Genomic DNA, 23,616 nt, shown 5'->3' on the forward strand with positions numbered 1-23,616 from the left:
GGGGGGGGGGGCTGAAGTTTGCTCCAAACCTTCAGTACCTGTTAATTCCTTTTTTATTTGGACAACTCAGGCTTTGAATAACCTGCCTTTGCTTTTCAGAGCCCCGTTTCTTCACAGCACCCACGTTGCCACTGCAGCAAAGTAGGGCAATGTAAATGAAGCCCCTGGTGAGCATTCCACAGCTGGGCACAAGACTGGCTGCTTCTTTCACTCTCACTTGCTCCCTGTGGTGCTACAACCACTGATTAACTGCTGGATAACAACAGCCTGGGTGTTGTAAGCTTCTATCCAGCTATACCAACACCCTCAAGAGCTCCAAACCAAAAGGGAGGCTTTAATGAGCCTCTGGGAGGGACTGGGCTAAGACTGCATGGTGGAGTAACTAGCAACTCTGGGTAGACTCCAGCAGTGCAGCTTTAAATTTCCAGAAGGCTGCAATTCAAACACCTCAAAAGCTGTGGCACCCAAGCAGCTGAAACCACGGTGTGAGCCAGTGGTACAAGCAGGGCAAGCAAGCACACCGTACAACTCCAATTACTTTTCTCAGCACCACAATGGCTAATGTTGAATACTGGAAGATCAGCTTTGCCAGCTCCACTCTTTAAAAGCGCCAGTTAAATATGTTTGACATTCCATATCCCAAATGACAACAAACCAGAATATATAGAACTGCAGAATGTCAGGCATTTATTTATTTATTTATCTGGCAGGCTTAAGTGCTGCACTTTTTCATTTATATGCAACTGTTTGCCCCACAGGCATCAAGCTGTTAACATGTACAGAAGAGATTAAAATGAGCCTGCATGCTGGATGAAATATAAATTAAAATTATAGTACTGTCAGTCTTGAATCTGGGATTGTTTCTCAAGGACTCCCAAAATGCATGATTTCAGATGAGCCTCTGTATGTTACTTCAGTAAAGGCAAGCTGTACAATTTTTCAGTAACCCAGTCAATATGAATTATAAGTTGTCTCTGAGCCTGTGAATAAAAGATGCTGTACTAATACCACAAATTGCATTCGCAGGGATGGACCAAAGGATTAAAAGCCTTTCAAATGGCACATGTGAACAGAGAAATGTGCACCTGTTTACCTCTCAATGCAAGGCACATCAGGGGCTTGGAGCTATTCTGATGTCAGTAACTCCCAGAGCCAGGTCAGCCAAAACCTTCACTGACACAAAATGACCTAAACCCCATCTCCTAATGAACCAAATGCTTTTTTCTGTGTGCTTCAGAGAACTGTGCAGTGCATCCCCAGCACTGTCTGTCCACACCACCCACCTGGTCTCCAGCGGGACGTTGCTGTTGAGCACCCAGCTGTCCTGGAGCTGGACAGACTCGGGGGTGGTGGCCAAGTCGTTGGGTGCCGGAGCGGGCGTGTGGATCTGGTTCCGGCGATTTGTGAGCGAGTTCCTGTTGAGGGAGTTGGCAGAGGAATGGTGATGGGACAGAGAATGGTTGTGAGGAGGAGGGAGAGGTGGCCTCAGCGTTGACTGGCTGTGATGATTTGAAGGGCCTAGAATAGAAAAGAAAAATAAATCACAAATGCATGCTGATGACACTATTCTCCTTCGCATTTTCAAGGGACCACTGCCTGGAAAAAAAAGCCAAACCCCACAAACAGGAAACTAAGCCTGCAGGCCTTCTGCACCTGGAGGTATTCAGACATGGCTAAATGAGAGCAGTGATTATTAGAGATCAGAGATATAAAACAGTATTTCAAAGTTGCACAGTTGGGATGTTCATTAAGACTATGTTTAGATTTAAAAATAAATATGGACTCTCCCTAAATGCCTCCCAGGACAGCAGCCTGGCTTGACCATTCTATAATTCCACTCAGAGGAATTTTTTTTCTCCCCATTTCTATCAGGGACTTCAAAGAGATGAACCTTAATGGATTAAAGCCAGCTTTTGAGAATGTGGTCTTTAGGCTGCTATAAAACTTAATCAGGGATCTCACTCTGCTTTCAGTCACTGTTAGGGTACCAATCAGCTTCAAACGAGCAGTGTTTGTGCCAGTGAAAGAAGATTAAACTTCAAATATGAAACGAGAGTAACAATGAAATATCTTTCACATTCTTCCACGTGATCAGGATTCGGCCTGTATTTTTCTCTTTAACAATGGCACAAACACACACCAAGATCTGAAAATGATGCTACTCTTTCAGTCTCTTTCACTGAAAATTAACAGATGATGTTTTATAGAGATAAAGGATATACGCTTCTCTCATTCCTTGAGTACTAACATGTTAGCATTGATACTGAAAATAAATTTATCTAATCAATAGGGTAAAGTAGATTAAAATAAAATGTACATGAGAGTGAAAACAGAATAAGTAGGTGTCATTCTAGCATAGTCACTTTTCTAAACTTCAGTGCAGAATGGTAAATAAGTTTAACTGCAATTCCATATGTTGCAGTAATTTACTTCTAATAAAAATAAAGAGATTAAAGAAAACAAACACTATGTTATGAGGCACATGCTTAAGCCATTATATCAAGCTGTAGTTTTCTAGTGAACAATAATCAGAAAAAACAATATTAGCAAAATTAGAAATATAATGTATGTTTGTTTTGAGAAACTGAAGCGCATTTTAATTAATGAATCAAACAATAAGAGAAAATATCACAAGGGAAGACTGTTTGCAGCTAAACTGATCTACTAAATGAAACAATTAAGTATAGAAAAACAGAAACTATAAATTAATTGTAAGTTGATTAAGGCCAGTATTAAAAAAAAACCAAAACACCTCTAAACAAAACCTCACAAAAACCCCAGAAAGCTGCTCAGTGTGGGGCAAATCCCAATCAAGCATCAGGCCACACAGCCAGGAACTGCAGTGGGTGCATTTCAGGTTTCTGAACCCTAAAGTTCTTATCAGAACACCTTTCATAATCAGGGGGATATTTTACACTTCAGCCATCAAAAAGAGGAGAAGAAACCATCTCCTCTCTTTTGTACAGGAAAAACCACACCAAGTGCACCCAACCCACAGCCCTGAGCCCTGGGCCCTGCTTCCCCAGCACTGCTCTGCCACCCTCCCCAGGGAAAGCAGGGAAAACACCTGGTCCTCACAGCAAAACAACTGGGGAACAGAGTTTGCCAGAGAGAGATCATTGTCTGAAGCATTCCTGTGGGCCTCGGCAGCACAGGCTGATGAAGAAGAGCCAGACAGGTTCACTGGGACTTGCACACAGAAAGCAGAAGTCCTCCCGTGACAAGAAACTTCAAGTAGAGAATCATAACAAATTCTGAGTCCTTCGCATGCTGCTTCACAGCTGAACAAAAGTTTCCTTAGCTTTTTTGAATGTCTGTTGCTTGAATGCTTACCCTATGGCTGTGTCAACTGCATTAGACACAGACGCCTTTCATGAAGAGATCCTAAATTTAGTGGCCATCACACATGCTCCTCACCTCACCAGCCCTGCCTCAGGTGTGTCTGACATAGGCTTGAAAGAGACTGTTCATCCCAGCAAACTTTGGGTTTAAAATTCCCATTTGGACCTCTTAAAACACAACTGTCTAATCTATACTAGGTTCTGTGCCATTCCCCAGCAGCATGTGGAGCAGGACACAGCAGGAAGAAAATGTGTTTGGACACTATCCACATGCGTAGAAGCTTAAGTGGAATTACTCTCCGAGTCTGTGTGCTGGCTTTAAACAAAGCATGTTTGGACTTCAATAAGTGGATATTTACGAGTGATAAAATACAAATGTGTGCCCCTGTGTTGAAAATTACTTCAGAAGTTTCAGGTGCTTCACACTTTCTCAAATTACTTTGGATGCAGCTTTTCCTTCTGGAGGATAAGTATGGAAAAGTCACACCTACATGAACAAAAGTTTTGCTCCAAGAGATACAATAGTGCCAGCTATGTAAAGACTCTCAATCTTGCAACCACAAAATGATAGAGGCTGTTCTTAAAAGTGAGCCAACTGCACATCAGTAAGAATGAACAGAATTACTGTAAGACTAAGGAAGCAAAAACTGAATTCAAGTTACCATGAATTAATTTGCCTCAAAACTCAGTTCCCACATATAAATAAAATGTGCTGCACAGAATCAATTGTGCAGAAGTAACTGAACATACACTACAGCTGAAAAACCTCAGAAATCTGGTGTAAGATGAAAGTATCATTTAATACAGAATAAAAAAATACTGAAATGTTATGTAGATATTATATAGATTATATTAAAACACATAAAAAAGCACAAATATATAAGTAGTACTAACTAGGTAGCATGCACACACACTCATATGTATCTAAGAGAGAGATAAAAGCTTAATATGCTGCTGCTTCACAAATCTGTTTACATTAATGAAAAGCAGAAACTGAACACCATTGAACTTGCCAGGGATATAAAATTGGATTCATATCTGAACATCTGAGCATCTTTGCTTAAATTAAAACTTCCACAGCAGTACCTGCAAATCTGCTGAGCTCAGAAGTTCAGGGGAGTAAATCCCTTGCCCCATGATGAAAGATCAGCAGTCCCAAGGACTGGCAGGACGCACCTCACGACTTGAAACGCTCTGCGGCCTCTTGCCTATTGCGTTAGAACTTGGAAGCTTAAACACAGTATGAGTCTTGCTGGAGTACATCTGGCATTTTACATCAGGAAAGAGATTTTTTATATAGCAGTTGTCAATATTGACTTGGAAAAAAATATTGAGGAATTTATGCCTTTTCTCTACTATATGAATTAGGGTTTTGAACAGAACACACTATACAATCAAAAACATGTAGGATGTAAGAAGTCTCTGCAAACAGCAATGAAAACCAGGGATATAAAAATCTGAAATACTGGTACTCTCCAAGTGTTGAGTTTTTTAATGTCTTAATTTCTGATTTACATTCACAAATAGACAAACATATCTCATTCTAATGAATTTTAGTACACACTGATTGCGCTAAGTGCTTCTGACAAATCAGGACCTGATGACCAGATCAACATACGATTCTTCAAGAGATCTTGATGTGGTCAAGAATACCAGCAAAGCTCATTTCACATGTGCAAATCAGAAGCTGAGTGAGGACAAACTGTGCTCTAATTAAGTAATCTGAGAATACAAAGTCTGATCTACATATCTTTGAAGTAATCATAAGCTTTCTAATTGACTTATTAGGGTTTAATCAGAACTCAAATGCTAAAAAAGAAAGAAAATTAAAATGTTTTGCTCCATCCACTCCTTTATCAAGAAAAACAACTGAATCATGCTAGCACAGAGGTAAAATTCAGCTACAAAAAAGATACTAAATAGCACTTGTTTCCGTAAAAAAAAGACAACACCGCAAAAAAATTGTCTCCCAAATAAACTCCAAAAACCAAAACAAACCCACAAGAGACCTTAGTTAAATGGAATCTAAATGTTCTGACAATGTTTTCAAAACAGGCTGTAAAGAAACACGTTATCTCACTCATAACCACAGGTATCAATAACTCTCTCTTGTTGTTGTAAATCCAAAACATTTGCCAGGTGTTCCTTCTTTTGTCAGCATGTTTTTACAGTGTTTGAGGCAAAAATAGGTTGAATGAGCGGCTGTCATCCCAGACTGTACATTTCAAACTGAAAATTCAGTAAACATGTGGTATAAAATTTTAAGTCACTTATCAGTCTGTGCCAGTGCACTGCAGCCACCTCCTCTGCACTGTATTAGAATAAAAAATGAAACGTTGCTATGGCAAGAAAAAAAAAAAAAAACAACAACAAAAATAGCAAACAAAAAATACCCCGTTGCTTACCCACAATATCCAGATAACCACAAAAAAAGGGGAAAGGTGGTTTAATGGATAAAATCTAGGAGTTTGTCATAGTTTCTATATCCTGCTCTGACTGAGAGAACCCATTATGGATGAATCACTTGTTATCTATAAGCGCCTTCATCCATATCCTTCGCAGGAGTGCTGAAGGTAAATTCCTTTCCCACTTCCAAGACAATCAGATCTGGCTGCAGCACCAGCCAGTCCAAGGCTGCGTCTGCAGCTCCCAGCCCACGGGCACAAGTTCAGCACTCAGGAGGCAGCAGCAGCAGGGACCAAATTAACTCTGCCAGACCTGAGCTGTTGCTGTGTACACAGAGCACGACTGCTACTCCATCATGCTCCTGAAACTAGAGAGGCTGAGATACTCGATGCAGACGTCCAAGTGCATCATGACAGGATCAGCCTGCTTGCAGCAGGAATATTAACTTGTTCTCACCATTGCTGGAGCCAAAGAAATGGCAGTTTTGGTGTTTGTACCAGATGGGTAGGTTGGTTGTGCAAAACTGGTGTGCATACCTGGGCAAGGGAAGGCAGAAAAGTAATATCATTCACCAGGAGTCTAACCTGAGGAACTAACAGTCAAGAGAACCAATTTTTCAAGTGAGTCATTGACAATAAGGTTAAAAACCATGGCCCTACAACAAATACCATGTACTAATTACATTTGCTGAAATACATCACTTAAATATTCATTATCGCACCACATGAGGTGCGCTGGCTGTAGAAAATAATGGCCAGTCAATGGCAAAACACATTGCTGCCATAACAATGCTTCATGTGGACTCAGTGTCCTCTGGTACTTTTCCAAATGTATGTACGTGTGTGTCCAGATACATATATAAAGGTAGGCATACTACTTCCATTTTTGCACATAACAAAAATGAGTCACAGAGAGGTTAAAGTGTCTTCTTTCCAACTAAAAAACAATCCATGCATTTCACATCTTTCCCAGTCAACCTTCTCATCGTGTTTTCCAATAACAATGTAGTTATAAAACATATTTCCGAGAAAGTAAGGGTGCATTTATCTTCTTTAGCTTAGATATGCAGCTTTTGCCTGAAGAAGCCACTGATGTAAGGAGATCTAAAAGGAAAAGTGTACGTATGTATTTCTAAGCAATAAAGGTCATAATTACTGTCATAGCTACCATGGAATATTTCAGTGTGCAATGCTAAATGTTGCTCTATGTACCTGTTTCTGCAGACTGGGTAAGAACTGGGCTCTATCTAGAGACTTACACAAACCCGCTCCAAAACTTAGAGTTTGATCCACTGAGAATCATACAAAAAAGAAAGCCAAGACACATGTGAAAAACATGCAGAAACTTCTGAACAGAAACACTGAGGCCAGCAGTGTCAGCCTGAAGGAGCCTGAAAATTTTCAGTGACATAAGAATAATTGTACTGGAATTTCCAGTTCATTGAGAGTTTGGAGTCAGGTGCAACAGATAGTCACCCTGAAGCTACGACAGCATTCCTTAGGATTTTACATAACCCAGCCAGCTAGCACGCAAAGCTGTTTTCCAAGGGGCAAAAGAAATGCCAGCCATAGGTGGCTTAATGCCCTACATTGTCTTGATTATTTCAGAAATATCCCAGAATGTATTAAGCATTGTCCAAAAAAATTTTTTTTTTTGTTAAATCTAACCTGCTAAAAACATTATACATAAAAGAGCCTCTCCAGATAAATTACTGATCTAACAAACAACTGAGATCTAACAAGGCCTAGGTGAGCTGCTTAATAGATCAGCCTTCCAGGTATTCCAGATCCTTTAATAAAGAAATGTCTATCAGCAAAGTAACAATTTTGAATTTTTCTGCTGTTCTATGAATCTCCAATGTCAGGTCTTCCACTGAGAAGCTTGGCAGCTGAACTATTAGTGAAACCAAATATACTGAACACACTTAGAGCATCAAGTAATTTCTCTGTTTTTCAGGCAATATTATCATCACTTCCCAGCAGCACTAACTTTTGTCAACTGCTAATTTTTTTTCTTATTCCACCTTATACTAGTGCCTTAGGATGTTTCCACATAATGCCTACTGCACACCAATCTAGATTTTTTTCCCAGTTCAACAGCAGCATCAACAAAAAATACACTAGTTCTCTTGTTTAAAAGGAAAAAAATTTTTTTTTTCTAAGTGCTCTTCAATGGGTTTTCAGGGTTAGATTTCTTTTTCATTAGAAATATTTACAATATTACCCCTTTAGCCCAAAGAAAGCATGAAATAATAATTAAATACAGTTTTTCCTCTAGGAGAACTGCCTGATAATCAAATGTTGGAAATAAACACTGATCCATAAGAACAGTAAACATGAAGACTTGCTAATATATACAAGTAAATACAAGGATCCTGGAGATTCTTCCTGGGACAATTTAATTTCACAGCTTCTGGGAAGCCAGTATTTTACTACCTGGACCATCTGTTTCCCAACATGTAGAACAGGAGAAAAAAAAATAAAAAATAAATCTGTAGTCTGTATTGAAAAGGTAAGTGGAGCTTTCAAGAGGTTATTTCTTCCAAAAGCAGTCAAGATACAAATAAGTACAAGAAAGAAACAAGCATTTGTCTGCCTCCAGGGTATCACAAGCTGCAATACTGCATGACTGGCATTTCCTCCACAGACAGTGAAATTTGGTTTGAATTCTTTATTGGCCAGTATTGGAGGAAAAAGAAAGTTAAAAGCCATTCAAGTAAGAAGACTTGTAGAAATTGCCTGACTTTTCAAGGTACCAGAGAGGTTAACTTCACCTACCATAAACAACAGGTTCTGTTATTCAGAAGACAAAACCATGGGTTACTGAGGAATAATACAGGGTATAGAAGATGGTACATGAAAGCCCTCACACAGCTTATCTTCCAGCAGCAATGAGCCAACATTAAGCCAGCAGTTCTTATAAAAGCCTTTAATTAGAGTTTTTAGTGTGTGAAGGAAAAAAACCAACCACCCAAGCCCCACAAGTCACACATGCATAAACAGGGAATCAGTGCAGGAGAACATCAACTATGACAATGATTGGCCTTTGTCAGCGGGTGCTGCAGCTGGGTCAGAGCTTTTCCACACAGCACGTCTGCTGTGGCTGGTCCCAGGGCCTGTCCCCACAGCCTGGGTGCTGTGCAGGGCCTTGCTCCCCAGCATGGCAGAGCGAGGGCAAAGCCCAGCCCTGCAGGTTCCCACAGGCCTTGGGTGTGGAGCAGAGCGGAACCAGGCCAGTGTGGGGAGACCCTCAGTGTGGGTCTGGGAATCCCTCCCCGCACTGAGCTCATGTTGTATTCCTGCCTCAGGCACAGCTCCCTTGCCAGCCCTCAACAGCTTTCAGGCTGCAGCTGGTTGGAGATCAGAAGGAGCTGCCTAACACCAAGGTGATGAGGCACCCGCCGAGTTCACACTGCCCAGCAATCCTCTCAGTAGCACCCCAAACACTTCACTACTGCTGCATGTGCCATGGATGAAAGTACTGCGAGCTAGAAGAACATTCTTTAGCAAAGAAGAAATAAAGCAGCCCACTGAAAACTTCGGCTAGCTGGAAAAGACCAAGTGTTGTCTTATCTAAAAAGCACTAGCAACATCTTGAAGGAACTTAATCCTCATCAAGATGTTAAACCTCAGTGCAACTCTTTTATGAGAGCCTGAAGAGGCACTCAGAATAAAGTTGGATTTTGGTTTTGATTGTTTCACTTGGGTCTTGTTTTGTTTTTGTTTTAAAAACATTATTGTCTAATCACGAGCATGCTGCTCGCTTATCCAGCATCCTCTGCCCCATCTACCCAGCCTACCTCTGACACCAGCATTACAGTGCAACTACAGGCTCAGGGCTGCCCCTTTAAATACACACCGGTCCCAATTCTCCAGCTTGAAGAAGGCAACTGAATTTGCAACCTGAAGAGATTGTGTTATCATACTGGCAGACACTAAACACTGCAGTGGTCCCACATTACCAGAACAAACCAAGTGGGGGACAGCATAATGCCTTTCAGCAAGGCTGCTTGTTCCTACTGTCCAGGAGAGAGCCAAGAGCAGAGTCCTGCCCATTATCTACATGGCACACATTTTTGAAAACACAGCTGCACCACAGGTACTCACATCAACATCATCTTTTTGTGTCTTTCTTTGTCTTGAGGTCCTGACTTTATTTTTCTGAGAAGACCAGAAACGCAAAGAGACTCAAGTAAAGAGCCAGAGAAATAGGGCATTAACTGAGCAATGAGGGAACAGAATGAATTTAATATTTAAGGTACAGAAACAACTATGATAATTGAATTATATAGTTTCTTCCTTCCGAATGTCTGAGTCATAAAAGGAGCTTAATACCGTGAAAAGAAAGAGAAAATAGCTCTCAGGTGCAATTCTGTATTCACATTAATGATAGTAGAAATATTAAAGAATTTAAAACTGTAAAAAGGGGATGACTCCAATATTTTATCTAACTATAGTCACAGGATACTAGAGAATAGGTAAGCACCAAGATAGCAGTTTGGCTAAAACCTCTGGATAAACATCTGCCACCTTACAAAAATCACTGACAGTTCTTACTAATGATGAGAAGTAATCAAAACCTAGATTTGATCTCTCTTTGTTATAATGCATATGGATTGCTGAAATCCCTTGGACAAAAAAGGTTCATGGCAGTTAAAGCCATGATGCAACTGTTGAATTTCAGAAAATCCACAGAGCAAGAGGCAAAACTTTTTTGACACTGAAGCTGACATGTGAAATCATCCTATTTCTAAATTAACGTTCAAGAAACAATTGTGCTGTATCTTCAGAGCTATGCATAAGGATGTACTCAGTATGTCAAGGCTTTTCTGCAAAGATCTTTTGTCAATCATACTTTCCAAGGAATATTCAGAAACAAAGAAGTCAAGTTAACAAAATTCCAGTCAACAAGATTATTTTTTTCCCCAAACATCTCTGTTTGAAGTCTTAAGTTATTTTTCCTCTTGTTCTTGCCAGGAAATTACAGCTATCTCTAAGTTTTAGGTAGTGGGATACTTACTAGGTGTCCCTACTTAACGTGGAATGAACCAAAATCAAATGACTTAAAAAAATAAATATTATCTGGCTAAATTGTTGCTGTTAGGTAGCTGTGACTCTCCATGTCAATAACAGTTATCTAAAGAATTAAATAATTAAATTGGGATAGCCGTTCATTTTTAGTCATTTTCTTGCTCTTGGTAGGTGTGAAAGATTTTCATTTACACTCATTTATCAACTCAGACAACTTCACTAATGAGGAAATTTGATAACAAAGAATCAAACTGCACCTTGAGAAGGGTATCACAGGCAGGTATATGCATATGGCACCTGGATCAGCAAAAAGTATGACGTTTTATCCACCACAGCTATCAGAAATCATGGTTATTTTTGATGTAATCACAAAGGCAGATGGGTGCCCAGATAGCAAAGACTTTATTTTAAATTAGTGTTTCTGAAGGAAAAATTTTGCAAAAATGGGAAGGCAGAATGGATGTTAAACTGAACGGTTAACCCGCGAGGGATCATAAAACCCAGTAAACCTTGTAGTCTGGCAATGAAGTTTTATCTGTCAAAACTGTGCTCAATGTTACAGACACTGATCAATATCAACAACCACAAAGTAATAATAATAATGATAATGTTCTCTAAAATACCTGCCATGTGTTCTTTTTAAGGTATTTGATAAATGAAGCCACATAAGGTAAGGATGTTATCAGAATTTTACAGGCACATAAACTGAAACACAGAGAGCAAAGAATTAATACTGAACTGTATGACTGAGCCCCAGTCCCCTGGTTTCATCCTGATCCTTTTCTTCTAACAACAGGTCTTCCTTATCTGGCACATACTTTTCTCCTGCCATAACACATTAAAACATATGAAAACTAGGCCCTGTGGGAGCTATCAGAAAGTAATCCACATTCAACTATTATTTCAAACAGGTTTGGTTTGTTTGTTGTTGTGGTTTCTTTGTTTTGTTTTCCATGCAGAATATCTCAGCAAGTGGAAACATTGGATAAAAATCTAGAAATACAATCATTCTGCCTGACCTTTTAGACAGCTGTTAGAAAACAGCAACAAAAAAACCCAAACAAAAATCCCACAGCTGATCATAGATTTTCCAAACGATACAGAACACAACAAGCCTTGCTACCCATTGGAGAGGATTACATTTTTAAGCTAATGTCCAATTAGTACATTTAAACAGAAATGTAGGAGCAAAATCCACCCTCTACAGGGCATGCACGTCAATCATCATTAAAGCAAAAAGACTGTTCCACGCATATTTTTTCCATCACACAGAAGTATCCTGGAATAAAACTCAAACTACACATCTGTGTAGAATGCTGATAGACATCTTGATGTGGCTTCACTCTTTCAATTTACTTGCATATTGTTTATTGATACACACTCAGGGAAATCCAACAATCTGTGCCATGAACAGAGGGGAAGAGAACTCTGTTGCTGTAATATTGTCTTTTTATTAACTGAGACTCCACAAAACTGTAAATTTATGAAATACTCAAGAAAAAAAATAAATTAAATTATTCAACAATGATAAGACAATTAAAAAGCAAACTAAGGAACAAGTGGAATCTTGGTCCTGAGGGAGAACAGCTGGTCTTCTCATTAAGAGTGTGTTTTGGCAGCAAAATACCCTCTGAAAAGAGGGAGCCTGCTGCTAAAGCAGCCTTAGCGTCAAATATATAGTGAAATACAGCCAAAGACAGACTCATGTGAAGAGTAAGGTTGGTACACTCTGGGTATCACCACGTGGTTGATGCACTCTGTGACCCACTGCTTTTGGCAAAATAGTGCCATGACTTTATTGTGCTTTGGAGCCACATCAGACTGTAGCTGCCTCAGCTACTGGGCAACTTTGTGCTGCTGTGCCAAACTACACTGAAGTGAGCTTCAAAACCCAAGGTAAGGTGTTACTTGCACTGAATAAGCCCTCAGCTGAGCACAGAATCTAGTGGTGTTGGAGGATGAGTCCCAGAGGCACCCTTTGCCCCCACTTCAGATTCCTCATTTATCCAGGGAAAAGCACACTGCAGACCCCAAAGGGGCACTGAGCTGGTACACACAGCAAACTGTGATGAAAAGCCTGTGATCTCCTCAGAATTAGTACCATGGGTGTGCTGAACACCTTCACTGTCCATCTGCACAGAGGACAACCACTCCTGGTCAGGAAGGGATATTCCACCTCTGTGGTTGCGATAGTGCAGGTGACATTGGAAAGGAAGAGGAAATGTACAATATTAGTGATGTGGAAAGTATTTCAGAGGTGGAAAAGAAAAAGTAAGAAGAAAAGGAAGAGAAAGATAGCACTTGGGTGTCAATGCCTTTTGTGGAGTGGAACAGCACACCCCAATACAGCACCATCCTGCTCTACCAGACTGGTTCACAGTGCTTGAGCCCTAAGACTGTCTCAAAAACTGACATTACATACTATTGCTCCATTTCTGCTCATCCCTCTCTGCTACCTACTATCTTCCGATTCTAGGGGTTTTTTCACACTTTCTTTTTGTCATTTTTCTTTCTCTTCCTGTCCTGGCACTCTGCAGTAGTTCAGGAGATTTACACCCTAGCTCATCATCTCTCACAATCTATCCTCCAAGATAAACATCTTAACCTAGCATAAAAAACCCAGAACAATAAACCATCTCTCACTCACAGCATCACAAAGGACTTATTAATTTGTATAATTCCACTGTTGAAACACATAATTAGTGACAAGTACGATTTGTATTTTTAAAGACAATATCCTCAAACATGTCTACAGCAAAAAAACACTTTCTGCAGCATCCACTGAAACATTAAATTCCCACTCACTGGCAAACCCTTGTTTGAGAAGCCTTTTTAAATAATAAATGCCCATTTTTGTGTGTGTGTGTGTGTATAAATGCAAAATCAGATACTTCCTCTTAATTTGGTACAGTCTTACTTCCTAGTTAGTTAACACACTGCTAAGAGTTTTCCTTCCTAAATTCCATCCTCTTCTTTCCCATGTTTCTCCATGTGTGTGGAGTATCTTTAGAGCTGAAAGCAGAAACAGACAAGTTTTTTCCTAATTAAGTCATTTTGTTTTAAATTGTTATTCCAATTCTTGCATAAAACTGAAATATCTTGCATAACTTGCAGGAATTCTTACATTCCTGCACAGCACCAAATTAGTCTCGGCCTGTTTCAAAATCTGATTCATCATATAAAATGTAACAACTTCCATTCCAATCTTTCTGCACCTATTTGTTCACTTGGGTCAGCTGGCAAAAAAAAGTATTTTAGCCTTTCCTACTGCTCCAGATATGTTATAGCAGAGTGTGTTTTGCATAAAAAGAAATGGCATTTTTAACACCTTTAGGGCCTTAGTTATAAATCATGCAAGTGATGCAGATTTCAGCTCTTCACACGAACCACAGGGAAAGTTACAGATTCAGTTCAAATTGGTCCTACCCTCAGTTGCCCTAGATGATCAAAGGAAGCACAAACTAGAACTTCTAAAATTATGGAATTTATACATATCAAGTTAACAATTTACTAGATACATAGAGTCAACTGGATACACACAGGTCTCAGGCACTCAGAAACACATAGAATAGCACCCTGAGAGACAGCAGTGGCTACCAATAGACAACAATGGCCCCTGATACACAACAAGGGTCCTCACCTGCTCAGAAACAAATGCTGAGCAGGTGAAGCAAATCAATCCTGCTGGCCCTGAGCTGGCTTCTAGCAGAACCACTCTGCCCAGCTGCAGGAACTGGGCTGCAGGCCAGGGGACAGAGCCTGGAGCCACAGCAAGGGAAGAGGAGCACTGCTGGGAGAAGGAGAGGAGAGGGATGGCAAAGGCAGTGGAGATGCCACCTGCCCGAGGTGTGATGGCTGCACCTTCCTCAGGTGGGAAGGAGCAATGAGGGGGAATGGCAAGAGATGGACAGGGAAGGTGAAAAGGAGGAAAATAAAAAGGTGCAGAGTGTGTCCAAGACAGTTTGCACTGCTCTTCAGGCAAGATGTAGGGTAAATTAAAAGAGAGGGAAACGAGCAGGAGAGCTCTCAAGGACAGCACGAGGGAATTGCAGAGACAGGAGGAAGGCATCACTGAACAGGGCACACTGCTAGACCCTTCAGGCATATCTGTACAGCTGCATCCCACACAACTACATCCCACGCTGCAGACACAGCTATACTCAGTTACTAATACACCCCTGCATAGTTTTGTTTAGTGCCACTAATGTGCAGCACTTTGTGTAACATACACCTTTTCCCTTCGTCCTAGTAATACTATCTCATTTCCAAATTCAGAGACAACACTGGGAAGCCCTAGGACACATACTGCTTAAACCTCAGTGCCATCTTAGAGGGTTTCAAAAATAAGAAGCCAATGGCTACACACCTGTAGAACAGTAAATTAAAAACGTACTTTCATGGACACATCCTTACTATTTCAACACTGTACCCTTTGCAAAACTAAAATATTTTTTTTCTTTCTCAAGAAGCCCTTTTTGCAAAAAAAAGGCTTCTGCTGAGAAAAGAACAACAAAACCATGATCTCAAGCAATGCTAAAGAAATTATTTGAATCCTGGCACGTAGACATACTGTTTGAAACATTAACCTCACTCAGAGAAAAGACTGATAAAGGAATTATTTTAACCCAAGCATGTCAAGATACCATCTTCAGAGTCATCCTATTCAAAGAAAGCAATGTCAATACAAAATAGATATTTCCATGCATTCTATACTCTTCAAAAAAGTAGATTGCTAATTTTAAAGCTACTATAAGCAGATCTGTCTCTTCTTAATGTATTAACAATCAATATAGATCCTACTTATAGACATCTGTAACATTTTGGGCTGTATTTATGGTGTGATAACTGTCATTTTGAGACACAGTGCACCAAGATGACAGAAAGATACAGCTGAACTGTTCACTCATGCTCCTTTCTAAGGGACAGCACTGTTATCTTGTTACACAATACTGCCCCAAGAAATGAAAAGTTTCATAAATCTTGTTCTACCACTTGTCAGCTTCTATTTGGCCTGTGGCTGAATGTGATTATAATCTGTTTTCACCGTACAAGAAAACAAAGTGATCTACAATATAATGACTGGGGAACATTTTGGAGCCCTCCTGAGCTGCAGGATATTTCCAGCTGCTAGCATAGCTGATAACGGATTTAATAGAGCTAATGATTTCTAATACCACTAACACAAGGCTGTTTTCACAGTGGGGAAATAATGGCTCTTTTGTTTTGGAAATAGTTAAGGAGTCATATAGATGTTTGATAAGTACATGATACAGTATAAATGTAGCAATATTTGGGTAACTAATGGTAGATTACACCACAGCTAGAATATAATGTACTTTGCTGCTTCCTGTTAAGAACTTAAAAGTTTATAACCCTGTTAACACCACTGTGACAGCAAGGAGATTTCACTGTAAACAATTACAAGTAATGTTTTAATCTAAGCATAAAAATGCATCCATTTGTTTCAGTGCACTGCATCTTTGGTTTTATGTTGGTAATTAATATTACAAATCTCTAGAAATAAAAACTAATTGGATAGTATAAGAAATTTTCTTGACGGTTGAATGCAAGAACTACATCGATGAGGCAAACTATGAATACCAGAGATGCCTTTAGTATTTTACTTGATCATGACTGTATGTTTCTGATGAGGATCAACCATGTGTACTTGGTTTTCTCCTTTTCTGGTGGACAAGCTGTGTTCTCATTCACAGGTGTAGCTTCCTACCAGGGAGAACACCACTCTGTAGGCTGCAGGATTCCTTTCAGGTTATTGCTAATATGACATCATACAGGAAACATTTCCTATGGTCAAACTGAATTTCTCCTTCCCTCTCCCCCTTCTCTCCAGACATTACATACCTCCATAGATTGAATTGGGTTCTTCTATGTTTCCTTAAAGACATTTGAACATCATTTCACATAACATTCATGGTAGCTAGAAGAACCGTTTAGGATTTCTGCCCTCCTCACTACAGTATCCTGCAAAGCCAGCATTTCATGGCCCATGTTTGCTCCTCTGCTTGGAGCCTTCAGCCCCTCTGTGGCCTCATCACTGCTGAGTGGGGACCAGGTCAGGCTTTGCTGCAGGGAAACCAGGGCAGCAGCCAGGAACTGCCCCATCTCCCAGTGGAATGGAGCCCCCCAAGCCTCGCAGGGGGGTCTGAGGCAGCCAGTACAGGAAGGGGGCCTGGAGTGAGGGGCTGGCAGGTCAGGGAGGAAGGAGCAATGGTTGAAAAAAACACTGACTGGGGAACCTGGCACTGTTGAAAGCAAGGCCTTTAGCAGACAGCTCTACTGCCATCAGAGTTTTCTGAGCTGTTTTCAATCACAAATGGGATCCCCTAAATGGGATAGCATTTCACAAAATCACAGAATTGTCATGGTTGGAAAAGACCTAAAAGATCACCTAGTCCAACTATCCACCTGGGGGGGATGGAGGACAGACAAAAGGAACAACATAACCCACCTGAGCAAACAACAGTAACAAAAGAAGCCCCACAACCACACATCCCACAAAAACAACACCACCACACAACCCACAAAAAACCCACCATGCCCACTGATATGCCCTGAAGTGCCACATGTACATGTTTCTTGAATACTTCCAGGGATGGTGACTCTACCACCACCTGTTCCAGTGCCTGACCAATCTTTTGGTAAATAAATTCTTCTTAATATCCAGTCTAAACCTCCCCTGCCACAACTTCAGGCCATTTCCTCTGGTCCTATCATTACCCAGCTGGGAGAAGAGGCCAACATCCACCTCCCTACAACCTCCTTTCAGGTCGCTGTAGAGGTCAATGAGGTCTCCCTTCAGCTTCCTCTCCTCCAAACAATCCAAATTCCTTCAGCTTCTCCTCATAGGATTTGTTCTCTAGACCCTTCACCAGCTTGGTGACTCTTCTCTGGACACGCTCCAACAACTCATGTCCTTATAGCGAGGGACCCAGAACTGAACTCAAGAACTGCTCAAGGTGCAGTCTCACCAGTGCTGAGTACAGGGGTAAAATCACCTTCCTTTTCCTGCTGGCCCCACAATTCCTGACACAAGCCAGGATGCTGTTGGCCTTCTTGGCCACCTGGGCACACTGCTGGCTCGTGTTCAGCTGTCTGTCAACCAGCACCCCCATTCCTACATGCCCTATCTTCCTCTGCCACCCACAATGTGTTCTGTTGAGCTCCTTACAATCCCAGCTTCTCAACTAGCAGAAAGAAGATCAATTATATTTCTGATGAAGGAAGTAGTAAGGTTTAAACAAAACAATTCAAGCTTGAGAGAGCTTCTAAACTCAAACTAAAAGAACTAAAATGACTTATTATTGCACAAACAGGGGATAATAAATGGTGTAAGACAACAAAGCAATATCTACCCATTATAAACTGCATAGATTTTAGGGAAGCATATGATAACCCCAATTGTGATTCATCTTCACATATCTTGAAATACTACAGGAAGCAAGCAAAAATAAATAAGTTTACCAAACTGCATTTCAAGGTACAGCTTCTACCATTAAACAAAATGCGAACTTAAGGAAAGTATCTAACACAACTGCTGGTGTCAAACTGAGAATGCAATCTTTTCTCTTGTCTCTGCCATTGTTTCATTATGAGAAGGAATTGCAGACTGGAAAACCAAAAATATTTCATGGTCTAAGAGTTAATAGTACATTTTGTCTGTGCTGGTGATACAGCAGTTCTAAATAACAGGTCAAACATACAAGGAACACCATGAGATTGTTTCACATCACAAATAAATCAGGTTAAATGTTATGAAAAATACATTTAGCAGGAACTCCAGGTTCCAAATCAGGTTTTGTAATAGAGGTCCAAGAAATACAGGGTTTGCAAATTCATATACTTGACAGACACGAGCAAACTGATAGGTATAATCATGAGGAATCAAGTGATCAAGTGATACCACAGCTGAGTTCACTAGCTTCAATGACATACTCAAATATTTCTTCTCTCTTAAATTACAGATAAGTAAACAGGAAAGCCACTAGATTAAGTTATTTATGCATCCTAAGTGCTAACGCTTTAAAAAAACATGCGGGTTTACAATAATTAAATTCCTAAACACTCAGATTCAGAATTCAGCAATCTTTTTGTTTATTATTATTTTTAAATAGCCAGAGTAAGACAAAGTCAAGATATGTTACAAACCAAGCTAGAGCACACCACAGAGCTGGCAACCACTGACAGTCTGAGACATATGTCAAAGGACCTATGCATTCTTAAAACTGAGAATATTGAGCAAGTTTGAAAACAAGATGGCTAAGCTGCTCAAAGAATAAGCTGCAGTGAGAACAGGCTCTTACTGTATGTCACCATTAGGTGACAAGCACAGGATTTGCCTTGATAAAGCACTATGGTCTGGACTAAGGCAAGGAAGAAACTTACCCAGAGGCTCAGGTAGCCAAAAGGTGGCTTGTGACTGACTCCCCGGGTACAGCAGAAAACCATGGATACAATCATTTGATGTCAGACCTGACAATCAGGTACACTGCTACTGCTTAGGACAGGCATTCTTTTAGCCCTTTCTTAAGGATCACCAAACACTGCCAAAACAGATGCAGCGACATATTTCTCCACTGGCATATATTAACTGATTATCCAGGAAACCCAAACACCAGGTAACAATAACAGATCTATTGATCAAGCCCAGTATATTTTGTAAGCCTGCAGAGCTATTTAAAAAAGGTTGCATCCACGTCTACTGCTCAGAGATCAGACTTCTGGCTGGTTGATACCTAATTGAATGTCTTCACAGATAGTTCAGAAGGAACGTCTCTTGGGAGGTGGGGCTGTGCAGCACCTCTCTCTCTCCTGCTGCTCTTCCAGTGGGGGCAGCATGGTTAAGAACGAGTGTCCAGCAGGGAGGTGTGAGGCCAGGCTGGGGCAGTCCGAGCTCTATTACTGCCAGCCACATGCTAGTCCACTTTCCCTCTTGTTCATCTCAAAAGTCTCTTGTCAAAGGGACTGAGGTATCCCCAACTCCAAATGGAGGGGTCCCATGCCCGTATTATAAGCATAGTTTGTGGCTGGAAATAAGCTGCTCTTACAAGTGAGTTAGAGCTTTCTGATCCATTCAGCTAGTTTGCATGAGATATTTTTTTAACTTGTAAGTCAAGCCAGTTATTGGTATATGTTGTTCAAATGAACTGCAGCCTCAATGGAGCAAAATAAAACCCAAAGCATTGCTTTTGCACAGCCTAAGTACTGGTATTACTGTTATAAATGATACACAATAATATGCTGTCTTCAATATTCTAACACTTCATAACTCCTCGGTGAAAGAGGCAATACTTATTTTTTGTAATTCACAAGATTCATATTAGCCAGTCCAGATGCAAGTATAACACATTGGTTCTTCAGATATTATTAGTTTACACATCTGATTTTCTAGCTCCAAGCAATTAGAAGCCCAGTGCAACTGCAAACAAAGCTGCTGGTCAAGTAGATGTTGCAGTCTAAAAACTGAATAAGGCTGCTCTAGATCATAAATTAAAGAGCTACACTGCTATGAGCATTGTTTATTCACATTTGATATGACTGTAAGAGATGGGCATGCTGTCTGCCTCAGCTTTTAAGGGGGATGTGGCAAGAAGCACTCACTATTCATAAAAACTAGAAAAAAATTCAATGCTTATTTGTGGGATCTGAATTATCTATCTGTCAGGCTTGTGCAGGCACACTGCTGGGCTGCTTTCACTCCCATCCTGCAGAACAGGAGAGTTCTGAAAAAGGAATATCTATTTCCTTTTCATGCTTTTTCAAAACACTATGTACTCCCCCAAACTATATTTATTTTTTTGAAGTAAAAACAACAATAACTTATGTGAGAGAAAAAAAATATAAGAGAAGGGAATTATAAGTAGGAAATGTTGTCACTGACAAAAACACTGCTGGAGGAAACACACAAATGTATTCACTTGCTTTGATATTCCACAAAGGTAGAGCTTCCAGATTTGAAGGAGGCAGGTGAATATTATCTTTGTCTTCAGATACAAGAGATACATCCATATTGCTGCTATTACCAAGAAACTCAATAAACAATTTAAATGCACATTGCACTGTCTTATGACATTTCTCCTATTTCTCTATCAAACTCTGACACAGGCTTTCTCTCCTGAACATATCCATCAGTACTGCTTCCTGCCAAACCGGTGACTGCCATCTACAAATCAGTTGGTATTTATCCTGGGATGTACATGAATGTAACAACCTTTCCTTCCACATAATGTTCTTCCATAAGCTGCTGCACGTTTTCCTCCTGAGCAGGCATTGGGCACTGCCACCATCATTTGTAACAAATGGTGAGCTCATGGTGCATGAAATTCACCCCAAGCAAAACAGAAGGCTCACCAAGGCACTTGGAAGCTGTGTAGTGGGTCACGGGCGTTGGTCTACAGACAGGAAAAAAGGAGCAGACGGGTGCTCTGGCTACCTCCCTTCTATACCCCTGCTCACTTCTGATTATTTTTTAGGCTCCCATTATCAGCCTTCATGCCTAAATGAATCTATCAAATATTGCAGAACCCCTTTTCCACGCCTGCTCTCTTTTAGGTGATTCTGATTGTGCATATTATTTCTTCTTTTCAACAGAGAGTCATTACTCTGTACGTAAATCTGACTTATCAGAACCTTTTGCTTAGAGCTCCAGACCTGTCACTGCACTCAGATTATGCTAGTATTTCTTTCTTACTAAACTGCTTCACATCATAACTTCTAACTGAAAAGATTTAGGGAAGAAACTGAGTACAAAATGTTTAAATGATTATTAGAAAGCAAGAAGTCCACAGGAAGCATAACAGCTTCTTGAAGCCTCTGGAAATGCAAGCATTTCTTGTTTGATTCTCATTTAGACCTCAACGTTTACAAGCTAGTAATTTTAGAAAATCAAAACAAAAAATACTGTTTACAAAGACAATCCTACCTGTAAAGCACAGTGCCACAGAAAGCCTTACAGCAATCTGGACTTTACTCAGCTCCCTGCTAAGAACAAGGAATAACATCTTTAAAGCATCATTTGCTTCCATTCTGTGACTTGCTTTCCTATTGCCACAGTATTCCTCTATGTAAATCATATTTATTTATTCACAGGCACTGGCACACCATTCCTTTTTTTCAAAACTGGTCTCGCACATACTGTTGTCTCTGCCTTCTTATAAACGAACTGGAAAAGCAATTAAGATTCCCTGGCATTTCAGAGAGGGGAGGGGACAGGCACCACACTGTTGCTAACACAATCTCCGCAGGCGTACGCTGGTGCAAAATGACTGCATCTCTGTGTAGAGGGAGATAAGAGAAGTGACACAGATTAAAACAAATTGTTGGTCCATACCAGAGAGGAGCTAGGCAAACAATAGCAGTAAAAGCATAAATGTCAATTTGGGATGATAAAGGATACAATCTAAATGTAATATGAGAGGCCTCCAGACAAAAGGAAGAAATAGAAATTGCACATTACTGAAGTACCAGATGCAACAAACAAACAAGTATGTAAACACACACGAATATGCATACGGAAAAATTCAGATCACAGGGTTAGTTGCTCCAGAAACTAGACTTCAAATTTAAAAAACCCAGTTTCAGAAAAAGTTTGAGTGTTAGATTTGAAGTAAAAAATAAAGATCTGATTTATACTCTTCATAATGTTAAATAATCTCCAAGTATCTCAACATGCCTTCCCCTACACCCTGCATTTGCATATTGATAGCACGACTGTCCATAAGACACTGAAACCAATGCCAGGAGATTCATTCTTGCAAGAAGCTGGCTTTTTATCTGCTGAAAAGAGCTGTCAAAAGGTTTCTCTAATTGCTTTCAAAATTTCTGCTCCCTTTCCCCTCAACATATTTCAGTATCCTACAGCAGTTTGCCAGATGAATTAAGGTTTCAAAGCTCTATTTTCTTACGCTTTTTCCAGCCTTGATGAAAAAATGGAATAATTTCATCCAAACTACAACCGAAGAACTAGTCAAACAGACCTGTTAAAAGATCTAAAATTTATTTATCACAGTTCTCCTTGGTTACTAATATCGCTGCATTCTACCTGATACTATTGGATGATCCAAAACTTTGTTTTGTTATTAGAACACAAGGCATCCAAGAGAGTTAAATCTAACTCAATACAAAAAGGTTCAAAAAATACCAATAAAATTATCAAAAGCCACATATCAGTAATCAGTTTCTAAAGTACTGCAACAACAATTTCTGCAGAATCACCCAACTGGTAGGTATCTCATTTGCAATTCTGACCAATATCTGAGGTTGTCTGCAGACACACAGCAACCTGTCAAATCAATTTCTTGATGCAAACTAAAATCAACGCCAAACCAAATTACCCCCCAAAACGCACATATACAGAGGCAGCTACACACAGCCACGTTCAGGGGTGTAATTACACATGATAGCTGGAACAGAATTGCTGTTACCTGGAGCTGTGCATTTAAATGACTGTGCATTGCAGGTGTCTGGAGGCAGCACTGTGCTACAGCCCTCGACACCAAAAGGTAACACTGGTCATCTTTACAGTTCTCTGATGACTCAACACTCTCCTTACTGTAACATTTCAAACTCTTACCTTCAAGCATAAGAAACGAGAAGAGATGGGAGAGGATGAAGACCTACAGGCAGACATTTTAGTTCTCCCTGAAATGCAACTCCTGTTTATAGTCAGGTGAAAAATGTTACCATAATTTAGGATGGCATTACTACTGTTGCAACCAAGTCCTTGAGAAGGCTCTCTAAAACTACAGGAAGTTACTGTTTCAAAACTCTAGTAAGAAACAAATATATTGCTTAATATCTAACATCTTGCAACTCAAACTCAT

At 40.2% G+C, this 23,616-nt stretch overlaps 1 protein-coding gene across 1 annotated transcript in view; it reads right to left on the reverse strand.

Annotated features, from left to right (window-relative positions):
• Positions 1-23,616, reverse strand: part of TENM2 (teneurin transmembrane protein 2) — a 468,850-nt gene that overhangs the window by 170,850 nt on the left and 274,384 nt on the right. The window contains exon 4 of the mRNA XM_010001945.1: positions 1,284-1,518. Coding sequence (XP_010000247.1) covers positions 1,284-1,518 — 235 coding nt within the window. The remainder of the gene's footprint in view (positions 1-1,283; positions 1,519-23,616) is intronic.

Source organism: Chaetura pelagica, unplaced genomic scaffold, assembly GCF_000747805.2.
Source record: "Chaetura pelagica isolate M959 unplaced genomic scaffold, ChaPel_1.0 scaffold356, whole genome shotgun sequence".
NCBI classification, from domain to species: domain Eukaryota; kingdom Metazoa; phylum Chordata; class Aves; order Apodiformes; family Apodidae; genus Chaetura; species Chaetura pelagica.